The sequence below is a fragment of the Choristoneura fumiferana genome, chromosome Z, assembly GCF_025370935.1.
Source record: "Choristoneura fumiferana chromosome Z, NRCan_CFum_1, whole genome shotgun sequence".
Taxonomy (NCBI): Eukaryota; Metazoa; Arthropoda; class Insecta; order Lepidoptera; family Tortricidae; genus Choristoneura; species Choristoneura fumiferana.
This window is the reverse complement of record NC_133472.1, coordinates 43,485,799-43,511,222: the sequence shown is the minus strand read 5'-3', so window position 1 is coordinate 43,511,222 and position 25,424 is coordinate 43,485,799. Positions and strand designations below refer to the sequence as shown.

At 40.4% G+C, this 25,424-nt stretch overlaps 1 protein-coding gene across 1 annotated transcript; it reads right to left on the bottom strand.

Moving 5' to 3' along the window:
• On the bottom strand, positions 1 to 25,424 carry LOC141437651 (pyruvate dehydrogenase phosphatase regulatory subunit, mitochondrial). Its single transcript, XM_074101106.1, has 17 exons — positions 25,047 to 25,424; positions 22,457 to 22,669; positions 19,867 to 20,030; positions 16,618 to 16,751; positions 15,914 to 16,016; positions 14,953 to 15,054; positions 13,936 to 14,108; positions 11,011 to 11,203; positions 10,458 to 10,607; positions 9,226 to 9,389; positions 8,417 to 8,565; positions 7,578 to 7,785; positions 7,111 to 7,200; positions 6,162 to 6,341; positions 4,617 to 4,817; positions 3,529 to 3,635; positions 1 to 2,190 (listed from the first exon to the last, which is right to left on the bottom strand). Exons 1-17 carry the CDS (start codon positions 25,292 to 25,294, stop codon positions 2,058 to 2,060), a joined length of 2,712 nt encoding a protein of 903 aa, XP_073957207.1. The 5' UTR covers positions 25,295 to 25,424; the 3' UTR covers positions 1 to 2,057.

Genomic DNA, 25,424 nt, shown 5'->3' with positions numbered 1-25,424 from the left:
AAACATTACTTGTTACTTATGATACCAAGAGCATGTAAATGATCATATCTCCTTGCTAATAGTTACATATTCGCTGTGACATAAATTTTCAAAAAAGGACACGTCATGATCGCTTACCTTCTTTATAATGCTAAAAAAACGAAGTATACTTGGACATGGCAACAACTTTGTATGTATATTGTTTATAGATCAGTTATTTTTTATGTCGTATTCTAAACTAACAAATTATAAAGATAACAAATTTCACATTTTAATTCTCTCGACGGAACCTTTTTTTTTCAGTTTTTTTTCTAACGGTACAGCTATCATTGGATAGGTATACATGCCTAATATCAATTCATTCAGATTATGAACTCGCAACTACTAAACAAATAAATGGATGAAACAAATGAAATAGAATAGATTAAAAAAACGCTTCATGTTCACGCAATAAGAACGAAAAAAAAAGTCGATCGGCTCGGCCGACGCTTAACTAGGTTTGACGACGGAAAAACGTCTATTGTTGAGCTCCGCGTCTTAAATTATGTTATGGCGAGACCCTAAGAGTTCAAATAAATTAACCAAACTTTTGACTATCATAAATATTTGGAAATTTTCCACCAGTGTTACTTTAAAAGATAGAATTTCGTTTAACACAGGTTCAAACTGACTAAAACCATATTTTATATTGTTTTAGTTCCGTTATTTTCAGTACCACTGCCAGGACTCGAGCAAACCATTACTTCTCATTGTGACCACGGGCGAAACGTCGAGATAACTTTAACAATATTACCTGGAGTGGTAAAACTTGGCTATGGAAGAACTAAGTACATACAACCTTGGTTTTATTGGAAGAACATGGCAAAAATATTATATGAAACTTGAATGTCATTCTTTAGTTTCATGCAGTCTGTGGCTACGTACGCACTATGAAAGTAACCGTGCGGTTTGAGCGCGCCATCTCTTTCTCAAGCGACACTTAAAAGAGAGACGGCATGGCGAAATCTCGCGGCAAATCGCTTAGTGCGTACGTAGCTTACGGGCCTGCACTATACTATGAAGTGCAAAATTCGAACTTCGTACCTTGCCGTCCCGCTGACGCTAATAGTATTTAATACAAGAGTGAGAGGGACGACACGATACGAACTTGGATTTTCCATTTCGTGTGCTATTTCTCATAACATGTTTAAACTGGGCTCAGATTCATTATTCGAGCGATTCAACCGCCCCATTTTCGTTGTCACATTTTTTATAAATGGGCTGTAGATTTTGATTACATTTTTGATAATTTTGTACCTATACCTGACACAACAAAGAAAACTAATCCATTTCTATACTCGAGTCGAAAATTAGGCGAACTAGATTGACAACTGAAAATGTTACCGTTACCAGACATATCAAATAAAAGAGGCATACGAATATGTCGATACTTTGTCGATATAACCTTGTATGAAGAGCATGTATGAAGGGAATAATGAAAGTGGACGAAGCAAAACAAGTATGTAAGGACCGTAGCAAGTGGAAAGAAGTGGTCTCTGCCTACCCCTACGGGAAAGAGGCGTGATTATATGTATGTATGTATGTATATAACCTTGTGTGGACTTAATTTTCATAGTTATAGGCCTGAAAACGACTAAAAGGATAACAACGAATAATAACGTAACGGAAATAGTTCCAAGCAGGCCGATGGCAGTTGTCGAATGACATATGAAATGTCAATAAAACAAAATGGCGGATGGCGTCCTTCCCGATCTTTCAAATAAAAGATTTCTTTTATTATTATTTCGTATTGAGTTTTTTTCTAACATCGATATTATTATTTTTTTATATCGATATTAAAGTACTGGTGTAACTGTGGCAACATTTGTTTGTAATGAACTGTCAAGTTGGTTCGCCTAATTCTGTGGACTCGAGTATAGGGCATGTAGGGCGTATCAGATATTTTTGCACGCTCCGCTGTGGCAGATATTAATAATGACTGTACTATTAATGATAACCTGGAAACCACCAGAACCTCCCATATCAACAAATACGTGCCCACGAAAATCATACGGAATGGCCCCTCAATCTTTTCACCATTAAGGCTGATAGTGTCTCCCGAGGAACTGTTGGGTCTCCGCGTGCTTCCTGGTAGCCTGGTACACGTCCCTCTCCTTGTCGGGATACTTGGTCGGCAGATTGGGCGAGTGCAGATGCACCTTAGCCGCGTATCTGCGGCAGAAATAAATAATAATAGCTTTTTGCTGACTGTACTTTTTTTAGACTTTACATGACTGTATTGTCATCCACATCCACATTACATTCCCTATTTACCAAATTTCAAGTCAATCCGACCACTAGAAGTGGATCAAATTCAACTTGCAAGATTTATTATGACCCGCACATAATGTATGTATGTAAACTCTTTATTGTACAAACGAAAATTAACAAAATACAACTGACAAACTTTAAGATACTTGTACAAAGGCAGACTTATACCTTTAAGGGATCTCTACCAGTCAACCTTTGAGTGGATGAGAGGAGAGGAGCAATACGTTAGGGTCCGACAAAGGGTGAGTTTAAGAGTTAAAATAATGGAAGCTACTATACAGTGCTTTAAACAATATAATACATAAACTACAATAGAAATAAATAAACTACTATATATATGACCATAATACATATAATATATAATAATAATAAAAATAATATGTACATTCATTGCAAGTTAATAAAAGCTTGGAAAAAGCTTGTAAAATAGTAGGTACTTAACAAACCCTACATATTTATTATTATCCCTCTATGACATAGGGCCTATGTTATATTATAATATAGATGCGAAAGTTTGTAAGTCGAAATTGAAATTCGATGTATAGATGAGTTTGAGTCCCGGAGAAGGCCATAGGATCGTCTTAAGAGCGTTTATTTATAACTGCTGAGCTGGCAATAATATGATAAAAAAATAATGAAAAATAAAAATGTGGTCTGACAGAACTGTTCTTAATGTATTAGTTAATGTCTCTACTGCAGGGTTTCTCAAACTTATGGCTCCACGTACCTCTGTTAAAGTTTCTAGACGATAGCGTAATAAAATTGACTGTTGGAGAAACTAAAAATAAAAAATACAAAAAGACTCCAAAAACCAATCTTAATCATCTTGCTAGTCTTGCAGCCTGGTGGTTTTTGGAGTCACGTAAACCTTGTCGCGAACCCCCTACCGTCGAATAGCGAACGACTAGGGGTTCGCGTACCCCACTTTGAGTAACCCTGGTCTACTGCAATAACTATTCGTGAAAGAATTTTATTTCTTTGAAAACCGTTAATAAACGTTTGTTCGTTTTTAAACAATATAACAGTCTATCAAGAATAAATTGGAGTAGACACATTAACTTATATATTAAGAACAGTTCTAACAGACCACATTTTTAATTATCACTAAATTTTTATGGAATAATCGAGAAAAACTAACAAAAATGCAACGTTGCCAGCTCAGCAGGTATAAACGGTCGTAATCTTGGAAAATTACAGTTCCCGGGATACCAGAATTAACCTATTTTAGTTTCGTGGTACCTTATGCCGGCTATGTCGATCTCGTAGTGTCCGCCCAACACGTATTCGTTGCTAATCTTCTGCGGGACACCGTTCTCGTCCAAGTTTTCGACAAATCCGAGGCACACCTGACAAATATTAAAAAAAAATAGTACATTGTGTCTTAAGGGCGGTAAATAAGGAATTACGAACGAGAGTCTATTAGAAGCCCGAAGTCGAAGACTGAGGGCTTTAATGAGTCGATGTTCGTAATTCTAGTACCGCCCGTGCGACATACAATGTTTTTCATCACATTTGCGAGTAAAATTTTATATTTGTAAAAGAAAAAAAAAATTCTTCCAAATATCGGCGATACCATACGCTGTGCTCTTGGCAGCGCCGCCCTCCCCCTCCCCTCCCTCGGCATGCGCCGCAACGTGCGTGTGCATGTGGTCCATGTGGTCCTGCAGCAGCGCCATCAGTACGGGCACTGACTCATTTACCGACCTTGGGCTTCATGACAAGAAAATGTGTACGCGCAATGACTCATGCGACCGACCACGGGTTTCATGACAAGCACATTAAGGTCGAGGGTTTTATTTGGGGGGTTGCAAGCAAGGTAGCCTGCATGTTACGACACTGTTTACGAGCGAGTGTGATGAAAAAGTTATTGACTGTCTGTACTGCACCTAAACAATCAAACTCAGTCTTGTCAGAGAAAAAATGATGACGATACAGCCAGTCAAAGTACGAGTTAATTTTTAGCATGGTGTGACGTCACGTAATGGTACTTTCTTGCAGGGGATCCCATGCCCCAATGACCTTCGATCTGAATTCCTTAGTTTTCTAATGTTTTTTGTGGCTTATTATATAAACAACAACGGCTTTAAAGAATTTAGTATCCAATCCAATATTTACTTCAAAGTTCATTGTCTTCGAGATATTTGGCATCAAAGTGGAATAATTTTAGGCCAAAAAACTGGTTTTCTGGCCATACATTTTGTGTTAATTAGTTTCAAATGAAAACTCTCGACAAGTTTTAGAGACGTCAAAGATGAACCCAAATATGTAGATTTCGTATATGTTAGATTAGCGTTGGAGCTCCTAGGTCGCGCCTACCAAGCCCTCACCTGCTTCTTGAACGTGTAACCATAGCTGGTGGTGGTGGTCTGTCCGCAGTGCACGTTGTCGCGGTATATGGGTTCGCCGCCCCACGACCACGGGTCAAGTTCATGCTCGTGGTCTGTCAACAGGAGCTGGACGTAGTGACGGCGGACGCCTTCTTCGCGCTGTTTGAGTAAGGCTTCGCGGCCGATGAACGGGATGTCTTTCTGTGGAAGTTTGTTCAGCATACACTTTTCGTTCATCAAAGTTTCAAGGCACACCAATGAAAAATAGCCAAGTGCGGTGGTCAGCGGAGGCTTTAATTAAGGTCTTTTTGACATCTTTAGGTAAGAAACCCCAAAAAGCTATATATAAAAGAAAACATTTGTATTTTAATTAACTTCCTTTTATAAGATTGTTTTTTTGGAATCTTTTTGTATTTTTTATTTCAATTCCAAATTTTTACTTTTACGGTCATCCCGTAAAACCGAAATTGAAAATACAAACTGAAATATAGATGCACAGAAAAAACAGAAAAATAAGACCATCACTGGGAATCGAACCCAGGTCCTCGGTAATCCGTACCGCGTGCTATACCGCTACACCACTGATGGTCAACGGTACCGACACGAATTTCCCTATGCACCTCATATCTCAGCTTGTGTTTCTTACTTAGTCACTTAAGCAGCGACGCTAGCGACATCTATGCCGTAAGCCCTCAAACTTTTTCGGCATTCCTTTGGAACTAACCGCCCATCACCACCATCAGTGGTGTAGCGGTATAGCACGCGGTACGGATTACCGAGGACCTGGGTTCGATTCCCAGTGATGGTCTTATTTTTCTGTTTTTTCTGTGCATCTATATTTCAGTTTGTATTTTCAATTTCCTTTTATAATTTAAATATCAGATAATAATTAAAATGTATTCATGATTTCAGTGCAGCATACACTTTGCGGCAATCGTGGCACACCTGAAAATATACGCGGCACACCGCTAAGACTAAGCTGGACTAAGGAGATGTGGATTCACAAGAGCAGCGATGGTCCAGCTTCCTAGAAAAATCCAATTTTTATTTTATTTTGCATACTTAGCACTGACGGCCATTTAGGGGCCAGTTAGAGGCACGTGCCCCCCGTCAAGGGCTTATCACGGGGGGCACCGGGGCACGTGGCCCCCCAGGGCGGATTTAGGGGGCACAGGGGCACGTGCGCTGAAAGGCATGGAGAGCATACCGCATCACTCACATGGAACTTGACGCGCCAGGTGCAGCCGCACTTGAGCGGCGTGGTGGTGGTATCCAGGTCCTGGCCCCAGAATGCGAAGAACTTCTCGACGCGCAGCGCGCGCGACGCGTAGTATAGCCCACGTGAGCGATGCCATACTTAGCATTGACGGCCATTTAGGAGCCAGTTAGGGGCACGTGCCCCCCGTCAAGAGCGTATCACCACCGGGGCACGTGCCGACCCAGGGACGATTTACGGGGCACCAGGGCACGTGGCCCCCAAGGCGGATTTAGGGGGCACAGGGGCACGTGCGCTGAAATATATAAAGAGCATACTGCATCACTCACGTGGAACTTGACGCGCCAGGTGCGTCCGCACTCGAGCGGCGTGGTGGTGGTGTCCAAATCCTGGCCCCAGAAGGCGAAGAACTTCTCGACGCGCAGCGCGCGCGACGCGTAGTAGCCCACGTGAGTGATGCCATATTTAGCGCCCACGGCCATGATGCGTTGGTACACGTGGAGGGCGAACTGTCGAACGAACATAATATACAGGCGAGGTAGCTGAACGGGCGAGTACGAGTTATCGTATATTGACCTAACATGTAATATTAAATAAATACCTAAGGTAAATGTGTCGATGAGTGACCTAGATTACCTACCTATTGAATTGTGTCAAAAAGTAGTACATTTAAGTTACTCATAAGCCGTGTATCCACTAGAGGCAGCCTCGGGCCGAGCGGCTGCCTCGCCCCGAGGCCGCGCAGTAGAGACGCTGCCAAAGGCTCCTTTGAGCACGCCCAAAAAACCGACAAAATATGGCTCGGCTCGCGGTGCTCGGCCTGAGGCTGCTCTAATGGATACGCAGCTATTAACGCCGAAGTTGTGTTGCTAATTTTGACATTATTCCTGCATCATCTGACATACCTATACATATTGCCATATTGACAGTAAGAAAAAAAAAAGAAAGAAGAAATAAAACATTTATTCGTGACAAACATGACAACTATGGATAAAAGTGAAATGGTCCCAAATCAGCAATCTGCCGGTCTTGCGAACGGCGCTGGTCTTTCTTTGGGACCATCGGGGTCATCATACATTAAAAAAATTACATCATAAAATACAGTGAGACCGATAAAATTTTCACTTAAATAAAAACTCAAAATTAAATTGTTACCTATATTGTAGAGCCGAGCGGCGGATTGGAGGGCCGAGCATTTGCAGCCTACGTACATAATTAAACGTTTTGATTTCGAACCGTGTCAGAATGCTCTATTCGTTTAGGGACTACGAAACTCACCTCATTAGGTATGTATAGGACATAGCCAAGTTCGCCAGTGTGGGTCAAATTCATGGCCCTGATGCCATTGGCTAAGCCAACATCCAATTCCTAAAAAAAAAAACATAAAATAAGTTAAAATGCATCAAAAAAAATCTATTTAATTAGTGTCACGTACGACAGTGAACAAAATGCGTCATTTCACCCGAGTTGCTTAACCCACCCATATTAATATCGATGTTTTAAAGGAGATTGTACAAATATGTGTAAAACGGGTAATTCTCACTAATGACATTAAAAAAAACAAGCTTTACAGTGAAGAAAGACATCATAAGGACGAACCTGCGAAGCAATTCAATAGTGTATGTGAAGTTCCCAGTCCGCACTGGGCCCGCGTGGGAACTACCACACAAGCCCTCTCATTCTGAGAGGATCCTAGGCTGGGATGATGATGATGATGATGATGATGATGATGACAGAACACTAACCTTAAAAGTGAAGAAAGGGAAGTTGCTCGGCGACAGATCCGTATCAGTCAGCTCCGACATGAGGTTCCTCGTGAACGGCCCCATGACGCATATCGCGGTGTACATAGGCGTGACGTCTGTCAGCGTGACGGATCCGTCGCGCGGCATGTGACGCTTGATCCACACCTTACAGCGCGTCTGCTGGATCGTCGGCGCGATCATCATGTAGCTGGGGACAATGGGCTAGTGTAGCTGGGGACAATAGGCAGCGCGTCTGCTGATTCGTCGGCGCGAGGGACAATGGGCTAGTGTAGCTGGGGACAATTGGCTAGTGTAGCCGGGGACAATTGGCTAGTGTAGCTGGGGACAATAGGCAGCGCGTCTGCTGATTCGGCGGCGCGATCATCATGTAGCTAGGGACAATGGGCTAGTGTAGCTGGGGACAATAGGCTAGTGCAGCTGGGGACAATAGGCTAGTGCAGCTGGGGACAATAGGCTAGTGCAGCTGGGGACAATAGGCTAGTGCAGCTGGGGACAATAGGCTAGTGTAGCTGGGGACAATAGGCTTTTGTATCACACACGTAAATAGCCCATTTCTTCAAACAAAATTAAAACGCAGTTTAATGCTACTACTGAAATAAGTCAAACGTTATTTACCGTGTATCGTTAACCTTTTCGACGCCAATAACTCATATATACGCACCGCAGGTTCCACGCCAACGACCTATATATACGTCTATTACTTCAATGCAAAAGCAACCTTCTTTCAATTGTGTTAAGGTTCAATTTTAGGCATTGCAATATGGAAGCCGTCTTTTGTATTTGACGTGGCGGCGAAAAGGTTAAACTTGTAGACTCACTGGTTATCGGAGATCCTCGCTAGACTGCAGTCGTTCTCGTACCCTCCCCGCTCATTCTGCATGCCCGTGTGTATGATGCCGCCCACTTTGACGTCCACGTCGTTGGAGCACAGATACTGGAGCAGGTCGACAACCTCGCGCCCTTTCGACTGTCAAACACAATGAGGGTTACTGTGACAGGCTAGTTGGCGCTGTTTGACAGCTTTGACATTTGCGTCACGTTTGGACCCAGGGTGGAACCTTTTAATATTCAATTTCACTATGATTTCCTTGACAAAAGTATGAGATTTCAACATGACATTAGTGGCACAAAGGTTCTACCCTGGGTCATGATTCAATTTGTTCTACTGTGCTAACTTCCACCCAGCTGCAATTCTCTAGTGGGGCCTTTTCTGAGTCTTGTGGGAACTCATACCCACCTGCAAGTCTACTCGTGTATTGTAGGGCCATTTCTGAGTCTTGTGGCAACTTCCACCCACCTGCAAGTCTATCTTGTAGGGCCGTTTCTGAGTCCTGCAGTAACTCCCACTCACCTGGAGTCTATCTTGTAGGGCCGTTTCTGAGTCCTGTAGTAACTCCCACACACCTGCAAGTCTACTCGTGTCTTGTAGGGCCCTTTTCTGAGTCTTGTGGCAACTTCCACCCACCTGCAAGTCTAACTTGTGGGGCCGTTTCTGAGTCTTGTGGCAACTCCCACCCACCTGCAAGTCTATCTTGTAGGGCCGTTTCTGAGTCCTGTGGCAACTCCCACCCACCTGCAAGTCTAACTTGTAGGGCCGTTTCTAAGTCCTGTGGCAACTCCCACCCACCTGTAAGTCTATCTTGGTGAAGGAGGAGTAGTCAGCAATGCCGACGGCCTCTCGGCACGCCCAGTACTCGCGCTGCACCGTGTCGAACCAATGCGGCTTGCCGAATGTACGTGTGTGCGCTATCTTGAAGGGACGCGGTTTCAGAGATGCACCGTCTGATTTATCTGACAAATAACGTAGTTAGGTCAATCAACTGTTTAGCTTAGCTGGTTGCCATGGTAACGTCAACGTCTCCTGGTTCACTTCATAAAAGTATGATTTTTATGGGATACAAATCCACTAGAAGTTAGGGAGTTATGACAGTTTTAAGGTAATTCCTTAGTGGCTCATCTCCTAAACATGCTATATGGGTGAAGGCCAAAAAGTTGCACAGCATACAAATGTACGATTAATTTTCGTGTCACAATGGAAAAAGTTACTGGAAGAACTACGTAGCTTTAACGCTTCGCCCATATAGTAGGTAGTTTTTTTTTATTTTTTATTCGACTGGATGGCAAACGAGAAAGTGGGTCTCGTGATGGTAAGAGATCACCACCGCCCATAGACACCTTCAATACCAGGGGGATTGCAGATGCGTTGCCAACCTAGAGGCCTAAGATGGGATACCTCAAGTGCCAGTAATTTCACCGGCTGTCTTACTCTCCACGCCGAAACACAACAGTGCAAGCACTGCTGCTTCACGGCAGGATTAGCGAGCAAGATGGTGGTAGCAATCCGGGCGGACCTTGCACAAGGTCCTACCACCTGCATAGTACACATTAGCAACATTTTTCTAACCTGATGTTTCCTAAGTTAAGGAACAAAACACCAACACGAAGAGTTGATTGGCCAAACGAATAAAAAAAAAATATAAGTGCTTCGTTGCTTACGAAAAACATATCACAGGTAAATTCTTATTGTCTTTAATATTGTAAGTAACACACAAATATTTTGACCTGACCTTACGATTCTGGCGCCAACTAGAATGCCTCAGACATCCCAGCCTATATTCGTCCCACTGCTGGGCAAAGGTCTCCTTCTCAGCATAAGAGGGCTTGGGCCAAGTGCGGATTGGGTACCACACACCATTGAATGTTTCGCATGTTTCCTCAACATGTTCGCCTTAACAGTTATGCTCTTGATTAATTCTGAATGTAAACCCTCATTGCGTAGTTTATATTCTACCCCCTCCTTTTATGAGAATAATGAGATTAACTCAACCCCAACCCCATTCTAATAAAAGGTGTACTCACCTACAGGCTCGAACCAAGTCGGCCGCTCGTACCCCATGACTTGGCCGAACACCGCGCCGTTGTCGCGCAGAGTAGGGTAGATCGGGGACATGCGCAGATTGCGCCCGGTCTGGAACTCGTGGAAAGGGTAGGGCAGGCCGTAATGGACACCTGGGGATGACGCAAAAGATATGGTGCTAACACATTGGTATAAAAAAGTTATATAACATCATAGAACAAATGCATTTGCAATTTGTTATATAACATTTTAGTATGACATTTGTTACAATTTGTTATCCAATGTTATAAAACAAATATTTTCTAGCGTTACACAGTGTGTTACCGGCAGCATGGCTTTTTTTAAGGGAGGTTAAAGTAACGTATTTCTGTAACTTAAGCATGACATTAATTTAATTAATAAACTAAAATCCACTTTGTTGACTTTCTAACAAAATTATAATTGCCACCAAGGCCCGGCAAAGCAAATTCACAAGTAAATGTAAATAACAGCCGACAGATACTTTGATTATTACTTGTCAATTTACTCAGCGGAACGCACGGAGCCTTAACTCACCAGGCACTTCCTTGATCCGGTCCCGCAGGAACCTCTTATTATTATGCAGACCGAGGAACCTATTTATGTCCAACTCGTACATGTCGTATTTAGTGTAGCCGTCGACCAGGTTCTCCACTGTGGCCTCGGCGACGCCGCCCGCCGCCGATATGCCGACCGTCTTCATACCGGCAGCCACGTGGTAATTGAACATCTGGGTACAACAGACGATAGCTAAACTCGGATTTTTAATCCCACGGAAAAAATGTTTAGGTGTTGCCGCTACCGAAAAATATTTGCAGAGTTCAAGATGTTTCCACATTCGTCAGAAATCGAGTTCCCACTGAAAAAACTGTATTAGATAATCAAGATAAAATATTTTAATTTATTGATGGAAATCATTATTTTAGCTCCTTAAGTTTTATCTTTGATTATATTAATTTACAAAGAGAATACTGTTTTCGTATGCATAATTTATTTATTGTCCTGGTATTACAGCCGGGTTTTTAAGCTGTGGGCCGCTTGACGCGAGACGTCACTCAATGCACTAACTATTTTTTGCGAACAAAACGGGACTACGCAACACTGCGGCATGCTCGATATTTTTATGGCACGGTTTTAAGGTATTAAATAAAATATGATTTAAATGTAAATTTTGTTTTCGCGCCCGTAACAGCAAACTAATCACTACTTCAGGAAGGCCCTCTGTCTACAGTGGCGCCAACTGGTAAGCGCTGACGCTGCCGCGATATATCAAGGACGCTGTCGAGACATTATACTGTTCCTTTTTTCATTGGCGTCGTAAATAAAAATCGCTATTACAATCGAGCATTAATCGATTTTTAAAATGTCATATTTTCCACCATCTCTACGCTAGTCTCGGCTACTACAGATCATACACATGTTTCATTCAAGAAATAATGTCAAATTTTGACGAAGATTTTTCAAATGAAGATTAATGAAGTCTAGTTAAAAGGCACGAATTATAGATAAACGTGTTATTGATTCGATCCAGTGAGTGTTTATACAAACAAAAAACGGTTTGTTGACACTTTAAGATTGGATTGACATACAATATAGCGGTGCCTAGCCTGCCGTCTGCTCGACGCACGTTATGGTCTTCACTTTATCCGCTGCACAGGAGGCCACAGAACGTTCGATGTTACGAATTTAGCCGGTGGGACGGCCAAGAGTCGCGAGATCGAACGGCCTGGGACCACCGACCTTCGTTGAACTCGCAACCGTATGGTGGCTTTTAGTCGACGATAATATTAAAATGTTACACCGCCTTTATTTTCACCAGTCTGCTCGAACTATGGAGTAGACAATGACTTTATGATATATAAAGTAACGCTGTCGTTTAGATCTAGACACGCGGTAGCGGGTCAAGCCAAGTCCAAGCTAACAGAGCTGGCGAGCAGCACCGTGTGTAATTTTACCCGAACCATTTGCAGCCACTTTTGAACCCCTCATAACTCAAAAACTGTTTCACATAAACGTGTCAAATTTGGCTCATTTATTGAGACTTGTGAGATACATAATGTGCTCCAAATTTCATAAACACGCCTCAAATGGTTATTTAGATAATATCCAAAAATCGACATTTTCAACACTGACTCACCTATAGATCAAAGTTCTAACCCAGTTCCAGATGACCTTGAAAGTTCAAATTTGGCATCCGGATAGGTAGTTGGGTGAATATACATAAAGGAATAAATCAGAAAGTAGTAAAATTTTATTATAATTTTGTAAATTATAGGCCGTAATGGGCACTTTTACACGTCGTTTTTTAAAACTAGCAGCGCATTCTGAAAGACCATCATTGCCAAGAAGAATGTGCCGTTCAAGAAATTATTTTATAACAACTTAAAATATCATTTCTTCTTATAAATTAGGATAATGTATTGAAGCCAAAGGTCGAACTTGGCTAGTTTTCATATACGAATTATATTAGCCTTCGCAAGTTTTAAAGCTGTAAGTTCTTATTTTATTCTTCCGAAAATTTGGCTTGCTGGTAGAAACTAGCCATCGAACATAGAGCTCTTCTATGACTGTTTTAGTAGGTACTTAATAATAATTCGTATATGAGAACTAGCCAAGTCCGACCTTTGGCTTCAAAACATTATCGTAATTTATCAGAAGAAATTATATTTTAACTTGTTATAAAACAATTTCAGGACTGACCATTGAACTTGGCACTTTGGCACTTGGCACTCATTTAGTTCTCACCTCCTTTGTCGTTAAAGTCAACAATCAAGGCATATATCATAATACTGAACTTGGCTCTCATTTCACATTTATATTTTGATGGGATTGTAAATCTTGCAGGACATTTTACTTCCGTGCTTCTTTAACTATCCCAACAGTCCTATGAGAACTGTTGTTCAACTGTGCTTGGGAGAGACTCGGCGCGCGTTACAGTAACGGTTGCAGCAACACTTAGAAGTGTTCCCTACCTCCATACTATTATTAACTTATTCCTAATTCGATACTTCCCTAGCTGGTCATAATTTTGATTCGTCATATTCAGTAAATTATTGTCTAATAGCTACAAAGTATAACTACTTAATACCTACAATCTGTCCTAATACTTACTATTAATCCTGTAAGCATGTGTTCGCGATTTCATTTTACTGTACAATGACGAGTTAGGAATATGACGAATTAGGAATATGACGAATCAGGAATATGACGAATCGGGAATATGACGAATCAGGATTATGACGAGTTAGGAATATAACGAATAGGGAATATGACGAATCGGGAATATGACGAATCAGGAATATGACGAATCGGGAATATGACGAATCAGGAATATGACGAGTTAGGAATATGACGAATCAGGAATATGACGAATCAGGAAAATAACGAATCAGGAAAATGACGAGTTAGGAATATGACGAATCAGGAATAAATCTTTCCACCGATATAGCTTGTAGAACTTACCTCTGGCGCCTCCCCCACTATCCAGCGGCAGTCCGGCGAGAAAGCTTCCAGTCCGTTGCACAGTTTGTGCAACTGCGCTTGGGCGAGGCTCGGCGCGCGATGCAGTAACTGTTGCAGCAACACGTGGAAATGGTCCCAGTCTTCATGCACGCAGCGCTGCGACGCCGTCTCGACTGAAATAATAAAAAAATAGAAACATTCATTTTACAATTAGGTCACAAAGGGCCTTTTTACACGTCACTTTTTTTAATGTGCAAAATCTAAGTTTATTTTGCAATTAGGCCGTAAAGAGCTCTTTTACAAGTCACTTTTTATACTACCAGCGCTTTCGGAAAGACCCTCATTGCCTAAGAGAACGCCCCGAAAGATTTTTTTTGAAAGTCATTTTTTCAAAAGGATAAAAAATAAAACATATAAGATACAAGGCTTTAGCGTGAAAGATTAACAAACATACACACTTGCATACCTTCGCATTTATAATATTAGTAGGGTAGGATTTAGGTAATTCAAATAAAGATCACTCAAGTTTAAAGGGGTCAATCAACTTTTTCTTGTTTGTTATTCAAGAGACCCTGCCGTGAAGCAGCAGTGCTTGCACTATTGTGTTTCAGCGTGGAGAGTAAGACAGCTGGTGAAATTACTGGCACTTGAGGTATCCCATCTTAGGCCTCTAGGTTGGCAACGCATCTGCAATCCCCCTGGTGTTGCAGGTGTTTATGGGCGGTGGTGATCTCTTACCATCAGGAGACCCACTTGCTCGTTTGCCATCCAGTCGAATAAAAAAATAAAAAAAAACAACAGTGACAGAGTTTCTTAAAAAAACTGCTTTGATATATGCGACTATTATGCTTAGGAGATAGTCTATATAGTAATGAGCTTGTAACTATGACAAAAAATTATACTCGATGAATTTTAACCACAGAAAACATAAAGAAACTCGTGGTTTTAAAAAGTTGTCCAGGGGACGTAACCATGGCAATGAGGTACAAGAAATAGTTGATCGACCCAAATACTAACTCTCCTCCTCGTTGACAGGTTTGGCGACGGGCTCGAATCCTCCCATCAGGAGGCAGCCGTCTCTCTCCCGCATGTAGATGTACCCGTCCGGATCGCGCACCACTGAATGAGATAGCAAATAATTAAACTGGCGACCGATCTAGTTTGCAATTCAATTCCAACAATGTACGGTAACCGTAAAATACATCGTGTTTTCTCGGAAAAGTTCGTATTTCAATACAAACTTTTTTTGCTGAATGTATATTTTGTTGACTGTACTTGCATTGTCACCCAAACTGCATTTGCATACCAAATTTCAAGTCGATGGCACTAACCGTTGAAGAGTTCCGTCCTGCGGAGACGATCCTGCCCGGACTACCAGGATGTCACTGCCAGATTATTGTAATAAGTATGCCAAATTTTAGGAAGGACTACAGGAAGTTGGTCTAGTTCGACTGGCAAGATTTCTAGGCCACTAGACTTATATTCTTCCTTTTAGTTTTTAAGGCAGTCGGGTTTTTTTGATTTTTTAAATTTAATGTTTTTAATTTTATACTTTTTTGATATTTCTGTGAAAATAGTATATTAAAAGTAAAAGTAAAGTCCCATATATATTTAGAATGGGCTCATTATTAGCTTTCATTTGATACCAATATTGTTACAATACAAAATGTTTTTTTTTCATTCCTCCGCCATATTTTTTTTCGCAGACGCCATATTGAAATATTATATACCCTATGTCACTCCGACAGTTTTGACGAATCCAATGATATCTCATATGTTACAATCCGTCCAGCCGTTTAGCCTGCAGCGAGGACCAAAGAAATGGACATACATACCCACATACATACATACATACATAAGCTCGAAAAACATAACCCTCCTTCGGGCAGTCGGCCATCCCCACACACATCCTCTCACATCTCTGGTGGAAGCGGATCCATATTTTGATGATAGGGTAGTAAACGCTACCCCCACTTACCAGGCGTCATTGGGTCCAGGTTTTCAATTGGGTTCGTATGAAGGTAGTAGTGTTCACAAGGCAGCAAGGGTACCTTGACACGAGGCTTCGCGAGCTGGCCCACCTGCATAGAAAAATTTAATAAAAATTTAGTTCCTTATTTATCTTAATTTTACTTTTGATTCTGATGCGGTCTATGTGGCTTTTAAAAATGAAACTAAATTGACAAGTCCCAAAAATTTGTCTTTAAAACATGAAATGAAGAAAATACTGTTCATCATCATCATCATCATCCCAGCCTATATACGTCCACTGCTGGGCACAGGCCTCCTCTCAGAACAAGAGGGCTTGGCCATAGTTTCCACGCGGGCCCAGAGCGGATTGGGAATTTCACACGCACCATTCAATTGCGTCGCAGGTTTGTGCAGGTTTCCTCACGATGTTTCCTTCACCGCAAAGCTCGTGGTAAATTTCAAATGTAATTCCGCACATGAATTTCGAAAAACTCAGAGGTGCAAGCCGGGGTCTGAACCCACGACCCTCTGCTTGAGAGGCGATAGGTCAAACCACTAGGCCACCACGGCTTGTTTGTCTTTAAAACATGAAATGAAGAAAATACTGTTCATTTTTCTAAAATACTGTTTATTTCCCTTCTCAGACGTAAATATATTTTTTTCTTGTAAAAAAAAGTTGGCAACCCTACTTAGGGCTTTGTTTGAACGCACCTGCCTGGCCCAGAAGCCAGCGCAGTTGACGAAGTACTCGCACTCGATAGCCCCGTGACTCGTCTCCACTCCGTGCACGCGGTCATCCCTCGACAGTACCGACGTGAGCGCACAGTTCTCCATAACGCCGACACCTACGTGCAAACGCGAAATTAACAGAAAAAGCATGTTTTAAGGAAATTACATTTTTAATACAAGCTAGTATAGTAACTAGTTTTTGTTGACTGTACAGTGCTGTACTGTAGGAAAACCTTTGCCAGTTATTAAATTGATTCCTTTACAAAGTCATAGACTCTTAGTACGTTTTGAAACCAATGTACTAAGTAGACAAGTGCATATCAAATTATACTTACTTGACATGATAACAAGGGTCAAAATAGTATACACCTCTTACATATATCTAGTTTAATATCAATACAAAACCTTTTTAATAAACAACTTCGTAAAAGTTTCAATCAAATAATGTTCTATTTAATTGTCAGTGCCAAGGTGTAGTGGTAGGGTTGATATGGTCACCTGATTATGTTTAGCAGGTTGACAGGTTGACGCAGTATGCAATCGGTAAAGCAGATTAGCGCTTATACTGACCAAAGGAAAATAGATCTTAGGGTGATGTAAAGTTGGGTGCCCGAAATGAGAGGCCGGTTGATTTTTGGACTTTTTACTCCGAAGCCGATTGCAATGGAACAGTGACAAACAAACTTAAAAACCTTATTTATATTGATGCGCGATACTAGCGCCACCACATTTTGTGTTTTATTTTGTAACTGCTGAGGTACATGAATGTCAACGGGCATCGATCATTTTGATTAATTAGCAAGCTATCTAGTTCAGCAGATGAACTATAGATGGCGCTGTATCGAACAGGTGACGAACCTTTTTTTACTCCGACTGTACCTACTTGCATTCACAATGTCTTAGACTATCGCGGTCGTTACTAATTTTATAATTTAAATTCGGGTTTTGTTCCGCGTGCTTCTTAAGATCGTCTCGTGATCATGGCACATGCAATGAGGGCTATCGCGTATGAATTCGCCGCTAGAGGCGCTAGTGTAGCGTGAGGTCTTCGAAATGTCAAATCTCATAGTTTTTGGGTGAGAGCTACGCGGGTTTATACATATATAAATTAGAATAATTTTGTGAATATTTTGCAATACCTGAAATTAATTATAGCAATTATGCGTTACGGGGTAACTAATGTCTGTGTTTTGAGACAGTTTTTTCTTTCGGAAACCTTTGTCCTCCCTTTTTTCCGAACAAAACGGGGACTATGCAACACTGTGGTTGCTCGATATTTTTATGGTACGGTTTTAAGGTGTATTAAATATGATTTTAATGTAAACTTTGTTTTCACGCCCGTAATAACAGACTTTGAAAGCCACACTTAAAAACCTCACGCAACAGTGCGCCATCTGGTGAGACAAAAAACGATAGCCCTCATTGTGCCGAAATATCGAGCTTCTCTAATACCAAGGTAGGTACGCGGAACAAAACATGAATTTAAATCATAAAATTTATACTTGCACTGTCGTCAAATTTACATTTATTATTACTACTAGCCTGTTACCCAGGAGTCCGTTCGCGTAGAATTGGATTGTCACTATCGCGGTGGATATTTGAAATTTTCCGGGATAAAAACTATCCTATGTCCTTCCCCGGGACTCAAACTATCAGTATACCGAATTTCATCTAAATCGGTTCAGCGGTTTAGACGTGCTGAAGTAACAAACAAACAGACATACAAACTTTCGCATTTACTCTATTAGTGGGATTGAAATAATACACTAGCAGCTCTTAGAACACAAGCGCAGCGTAGGACGTCCACCAACAAGATGGACGGATGACCTGGTTAAAGCCGCAGGTGTACGGTGGATGCAGGCCGCTGCCAACCGAAGCAACTGGAGGTCTGTGGGGGAGGCCTATGTCCAACACTGGACGTCCTACGGCTGAGATGATGATGATGATGAGCTCTTAGAACTGATGCGAGTATATCACTGCACTTGTGTGTTTGTTTGGTTTTCCGTACCAAATTTCAAATCAATCCGGCCACTAGAAGTGGGTCAAATTAAACTTGCAAGATTTGACCCGCAAATGCATACCTACAATCATCATCATCATCCCAGCCTATATACGTCCCACTGCTGAGCACAGGCCTCCTCTCAGAACAAGAGGGCTTGGGCCATAGTTCCCACGCGGGCCCAGTGCGGATTGGGAACTTCACACACACCATTGAATTGCTTCGCAGATTTGTGCAGGTTCCTCACGATGTTTTCCTTCACCGCAAAGCTCGTGGTAAATTTCAAATGTAATTCCGCACATGAATTTGGAAAAACTCAGAGGTGCGAGCCGGGGTTTGAACCCACGACCCTCTGCTTGAGAGGCGATAGGTCAAACCACTAGGCCACTACGGCTTTTTACGGCATACCTACAATGCAAGTCAAATAAAAGCTTGCAAAAGGGGTGTTATAAGAAAATTTCAGAGCTTAACTAAAGCTAGGTTTATACAAAGCCAGTGCTGGCTGCCAGCTTTACAGGCAAACATCTGCACACACGAGCGAAGAAATTCAATAATTTGTGTGACGTTCCCAATCCACATTAGCCCGGTGTGGGAACTACGGCCTTCTCATTTTAAGAGGACAGATGAGTCGCTTAACTTCATACTCAGATAAATCCACTCGAACCATTTGGCAGATTATTGAAAAAAAAGTGTTAATAATAACGTTAATTCGGTGATTTGAAAGGCAGTATTTTTTTACTATGGCTAAAGCATTAAATAAAGCGATCCTGTTCGGCAAATTCAGCATTAAAACCACCCATTCTTTACAAAAAAATAATATGTTGATTGGATTTACCTTCATTTGATATACTAATCGATTGCAATTTATCGATCTTTGAAAAAATTCAGTGTGGATTTGTATAATTTTGATTTAACAGACCTGGATTCTGGATTCTAGATTTGAAAAAAAAAATGTCATAAAAATAACAAAATTCTTTCACTGATTGGCTTGGATGGACTGAAAAACTGTCATGGATTTTTCTGATTTTGATAAAATGTTACGATTTTAGCTGTAATTTTCTCAAAAACCACACGGAATCATACTTAATGGACAAAATTGTAACAAAACTAGTTTTTTACCCTCTTAAAACATTACAATAATGGATTTACCCGAGTTTGAGGTTAAGCGACTCAGATGTGCCTTGCAGAGAGACGTATATGACTGGTATGATGAGGAATGAAATATTCCTTACCCTGGGCTACCGCTTCCCGCATCAGCGCCATGCAGACGAGGTGGGGGTCCGCGACGCCGTCCCCCGGGATCCAGAGGCCGCCGAGCACGTCCTCCACGTTCAGGAGGGGACAGATCTCCTGACACCGTTGGGAGGTCACCAGCTCGCAGGGTATACCCCAAGAACTAGCGGACAAAAGATCACATGGCTCTATTAAATTAAAAATTATTTACTATTTTGTAATTTTTTACATATACCTATTATTACTATTTTTAACCGACTTCAAAAAAGGAGGGGGTTCTATGTTCCAATGCTTGTAATTATTATTTTTTATGTATGTTCGCCGATTACTCAGTCAATTGTAAACCGATTCTCAAAATTCTTTTTTTTATTTGAAAGAGTACTCTTCTGAGTTGGTCCCATTGTCAACAAGTCAAAATCTGATGATGGGATCCTACAGAAATCGAGGGCAAACCTCAAATTTTATAGGCACGCCTATGGCGATTTTGCCATTTTTAGCATTAAGATAAGCATTTACATTCAGAAAGTATCATTTGGAAAACTGGACCTGATGAAGAAGACTGTAGATGGCCAATGGAACTTGTCAAAGCTAAGTAATGCTCGCGCGTCTATAAACGATCATAATTAATAAACCGAGATAAGCGACTAAGAAGCTTTAAGTTAATGATTCTTTCGAACTGATCTGATGCTGAAGCCGGAAGTTAGGCAACGGAACTCTGTTATAAAACAACGTAACTAAGCCTTGTTTGGGTTTAATGGAATCTTTGTGAGATGTACTTTGGCTACGAATCACTAAAAAGTGAGAAATAAAGAATTATGATTGGTTTTTTGGAGTCTTTATTTCAACTCCAAATTTGTTACTTTTAACAAAAAGTAACAAATTTGGAGTTGAAATAAAGACTCCAAAAAACCAATCATAATTTGATTGCTTAGTAGCGACATCTCTTGTCTGGGTGAGCGGTTGGTTCCGAAAGAGTGTGACTTCTCTCGATGAGAGCGGAACATAGATGTCGCTAGTGCTGCTGCATAAGTAGCGTAGTAGAAATAAGCAACCTGAGATATGTATGCATAGGAAAAATTCGTGACTAGATTCCTGTCCAGCGGTGGTGTAGGGGTTATAGCACGCAGCACGGATTGCTGAGGACCTGGGTTCGATTCCCAGCGCTGGTCTCTTTTTCTGGTTTTTCTGTGCATCCATGTCTCAGTTTGTATTTTCGATATGAGAAATAAAGAAATTTTATAACAAATAAATTAAAAAATAATGCTTTAAGGGCCTCTACCCATTACACAGTAACAATACCATGACTTATGGTCAATTATGGTCAGTTCTGTATTTTTGCGAAGATTGAATAAATACTTCTATTTACATTCCGTTATTACCACTTTTTACATATTCGTATTACGGTCATGGCATGATACAGTTTACGAGCACACATTGTGCTCGTAGGATACGGTATAGTGGGTAGAGACCTTTATTATTTTTTGTATAGAATACTCAATTATGTATTAGAAACCAATTATGTACAATTTAAAAAAAAATATTGAAAGTATTTTGGTTGATGATGAATATGATGATGATGTCAGAGTGTTATCTAGTTCTGCCACAACAATGTCCAAATCATAAATTAGATCTGTATGCCTATGTGCAGCACAAGCATTATTTTATTTTTTATCTATGGTGCACTCGTAAATTGTCACCAGCCAGTGCTAAAGTTTGTTGCAAAACAAGCATGAGACTGGATTCGCGCTGTCATAGTCATGGGCGCCAGGATGGGGGTGCAAGGGGGTGCACGTGCACCCCTCTACCGTAAAAGACAATACATATAACAAAACTAATAACAAGAATGAAACCTATAAATGCACCTCCCTATACATATATTATGCAGATGCGAGATGCAATGCACCAATCTGAAAATAATCCTAACCCGGCACCCACTGTCATCGTTCATCCACATCACATCGTACTTTAACCTTTTCACCACCACGTCAAATACAAAAGACATCACCCATACGCCAAGCTTCTATATTGTAATGTCTAAAATTGAACCTTAACACAATGAGGGCTATCGTTTTTTGTCTCACTAGATGGCGCACTGTTGCGTGAGGTTTTTAAGTATGGCTTTCAAAGTCTGTTATTACGGCGTGAAAACAAAGTTTAGATTAAAATCATATTTAATACACCTTAAAACCGTAACATAAAAATATCGAGCATACCACAGTGTTGCAAAGTCCCCGTGTTGTTCGGAAAAAGGGAGGACAAAGGTTTCCGAAAGACAAAACTGTCTCAAAACACAGACATTTAATTTCAGATATTGCAAAATATTCACAAAATAATTCTAATTATAAATAAACCCGCGTAGCTCACCCAAAAACTATGAGATTTGACATTTCAGAGACCTCACGCTACACTAGCGCCTCTAGCGGCGAATTCATTCGCGATAGCCCTCATTGAACGAAGGTTGCTTTTGCATTGAAGTAATGGACGTATAGGTCGTTGGCGTGGAACATGCGGTGCGTATATATGAGTCGTTGGCGTCAAAAAGGTTAATGTTGGTTAGTTTCATGTCTGATGATACAGAATAACACTCACACAGATTGACTCTTCATCCTCCTATACACGGTCATGCGATCCCTGTTTCTCGCCAGCAGAAGAGAGCCGCACTGCTTCCACCCAGTAACCCGTCCTTTTCCCTCCAACTCTTGGAGGAGGCGGATGGAGGATTGAGTCAGTTTGACTTGAGCCAGCGAGGGCTTGAAGGCGCCGATGAGGCCTGACGAGTGCCAGCGGCTCCCGGCGCCTACCCTGGAAATAAAAATGGTCATAAGCGATTTATTAAAAATTCCTTTTTTTTTGTAAAAATTTCTTCTTGTTCAAATATATCATAGACTTTAAGATGGCTTCGCAAGCGAGAACTATTAGAGCCAGGATCCAGCAGATAAATTGAAATACCCATGGAAATACCAAAATTGCATATAAAGAATCCGGTTCAAAATCAATTTCTCTAATCGGTTGGGACCCATTAGGTAAGAATTTTTGAGTGTCATGATTTAAATGGGTCCCGACTGTTGAACCTTAAGTTAGCTACTTAACAAAGTTCTAGCCCACTAGACTTGTTTTCTTCTTTTTAGTATTTTTTAAGGCAGTCAGGTTTTTTGATTTTTTAAATTTATTGTTTTATTTCACACTTATCTGTGAAAATGGTATATTAAAACAGTTATAACCCATATATTTTTAGAATGGGCTAATTATTAGCTTTCATTTGATACCCCACTCGATAGGTTTGCAAAAAAAACATTTTTTGAAAACTTACAATTTGGCGCCAAAAATAATTTCATGTACCCAGTGCCAGTCGCGTCATTAAGACGAATCCAATGACGTATCATTTATCAAAATCGCTTCAGCCGTTGAGTCCTTACGAGAGAACATAGGAATAGACATACATACGCGTCAAACACATAACCCTCCTTCTTTGCAGTCAGGTAAAAAGAAGACAGACCTTTTGTTAAAGCACCAATCAATACGTTTAGTTTACATAAACATTTAGCACTAAGCAGTTAACCATGCCCCTGTTAGGATCATTTCACACATCAGTGTTTCACTCACTCAATTATAGAATGGCATGACCATAAACCAACGTACTGGCAGTTAATGCCTTTTTAGAATGGAGCTTTATCAATTTGCAACTATATTTGGATGGAAGCGCTATTTGACACTTAATTATGATATCCTTACGAGACTTTAATTTAATGGTAATAAGGTAGATAACACCATAAAACAATAATGCCAAGCTGCAACTGTATTATAACATAATGTATACTCGTAAAAACAATTAATTTTAGCCCTGGAACTAGATTAACTTTCAATTTACTGCAGAATTAGGTCTTTAGTTGCTTTAACCTCCTGGGACCTAACTTTCTTAAGATTGTTTTTTCAATAAAATATTTGTACTTTATGAAGTACATTCGGCCATTATTCTTAGTGTTAATTGGTTCTTTATAAAGTAGGCGAGAGCCCATGAGGTTAAAAAGTTGTCAAATTTTTCAAGTTGACATTTGAAATTAGCAAACCAGCTTTGATTCGATGGTGTATTTCCAATCCATACTGGGCGTATAGACTGGCCAGCGAAAGCTGTCCACGCCTTATTTACGAAACTTTAATCTGGTATCATTTTTGAGATTGTCAAAATTGTCATATTGTCATTCTAGCCCGGCTTAGATAATTTTGATACTTCTGCTGTAAGAAATAAAAAATGTATACCTCCTACCATCCTCAAAACGGAAAATGTTATAAGATTATGTTAGAATAAAAATTTTAGAAGATATATTCAATGCCAATCTGGTAAAAATGGTCCAAAAATTGATGCGTCTGGACTGTACGTAAATGGTCATCAAATTTACTCAAAGACTACTAAAGTGCAACTTTCACACATTACTATAATGAATGTTGATGCAGCTTGAAGTCTTGAGTATAATTTAATATCTGGAAAATTTAAATAAATATCTAAGTATCAACATCATTTAATCAGTGTACAGCAAGTGTTGTCAGCCCCATTTTTTTTTAATTTGCCACAGTTTGTCTGGGACAGCTTTCGTTGGCCATAGTCTATGTGGAAACAGCTTAAGGCCTGTCATTCTGACCTGACAGATCTGTATATTTGTGATGCATGACATGTAAATAATTGTATATATTATATCTCTTCTTTTTTCTATCTTTAGAATATGGAATGTCAACTTGTTTGTAACAGATACACTACTTATACATGCACAAGTTGCTTACATTTTTTACCTATAGATAATATATACTGTATTGGACTGATGCCAGTCCTAATTCATACTCAATTATATTTTGTTTTCTAATTTAAAACTGGCCAAAATTTCCTGTAAGTTTAAAAGGAAAATAAATGGTTGATGCAATTTTTAAATTAGTTGAAACGTTAGAAACAAAATTCGCTGGCGCTCAACGAGTGCAATGTAACAATCCAAGAATGCAAAAGCAAATGAATGTATATGAACGAATCTCGATTGCATACGTAAAATCAATAAATCTATACATATTCACATCGGCGTATTTCAATCATAAACCACGTAAAAAATTACACGGGAAACGCTAAAGCACTTTCTTTGGTCATTACAATGAGATTTCGTCGCAAGAAAAGTTAATTTATTCAAGTAATACTTACTGTTCTTTTTCGATCAGTATAGTTTGATCGCCCCATCCGCGCTTAGCGAGATGGTACGCTACGGCGGCTCCCATAACTCCTCCACCACATATTACCACTTTGGCCTTCTTTGGAAGCTGTAGTAGACAGCCATCAAGTTTTTCTTGGTGATCCAAGGCATCTAGGCGACTAGAAATTTCCCGAGATCCAATACCAATTAGGCTAAGACACCGTGACACACTACGCCGGTGCACTCGCCTTATCAACATAATTACAGTATATTACAACGAAAATAAAATAAAATAGTATTATCAAGCGAAACTACATTGGATAAGTGTAAAAAGTCTAAAAATAATGTGCGCGGAATTCGCGAAAGAATAAACAAGTAGAAAAAGACAT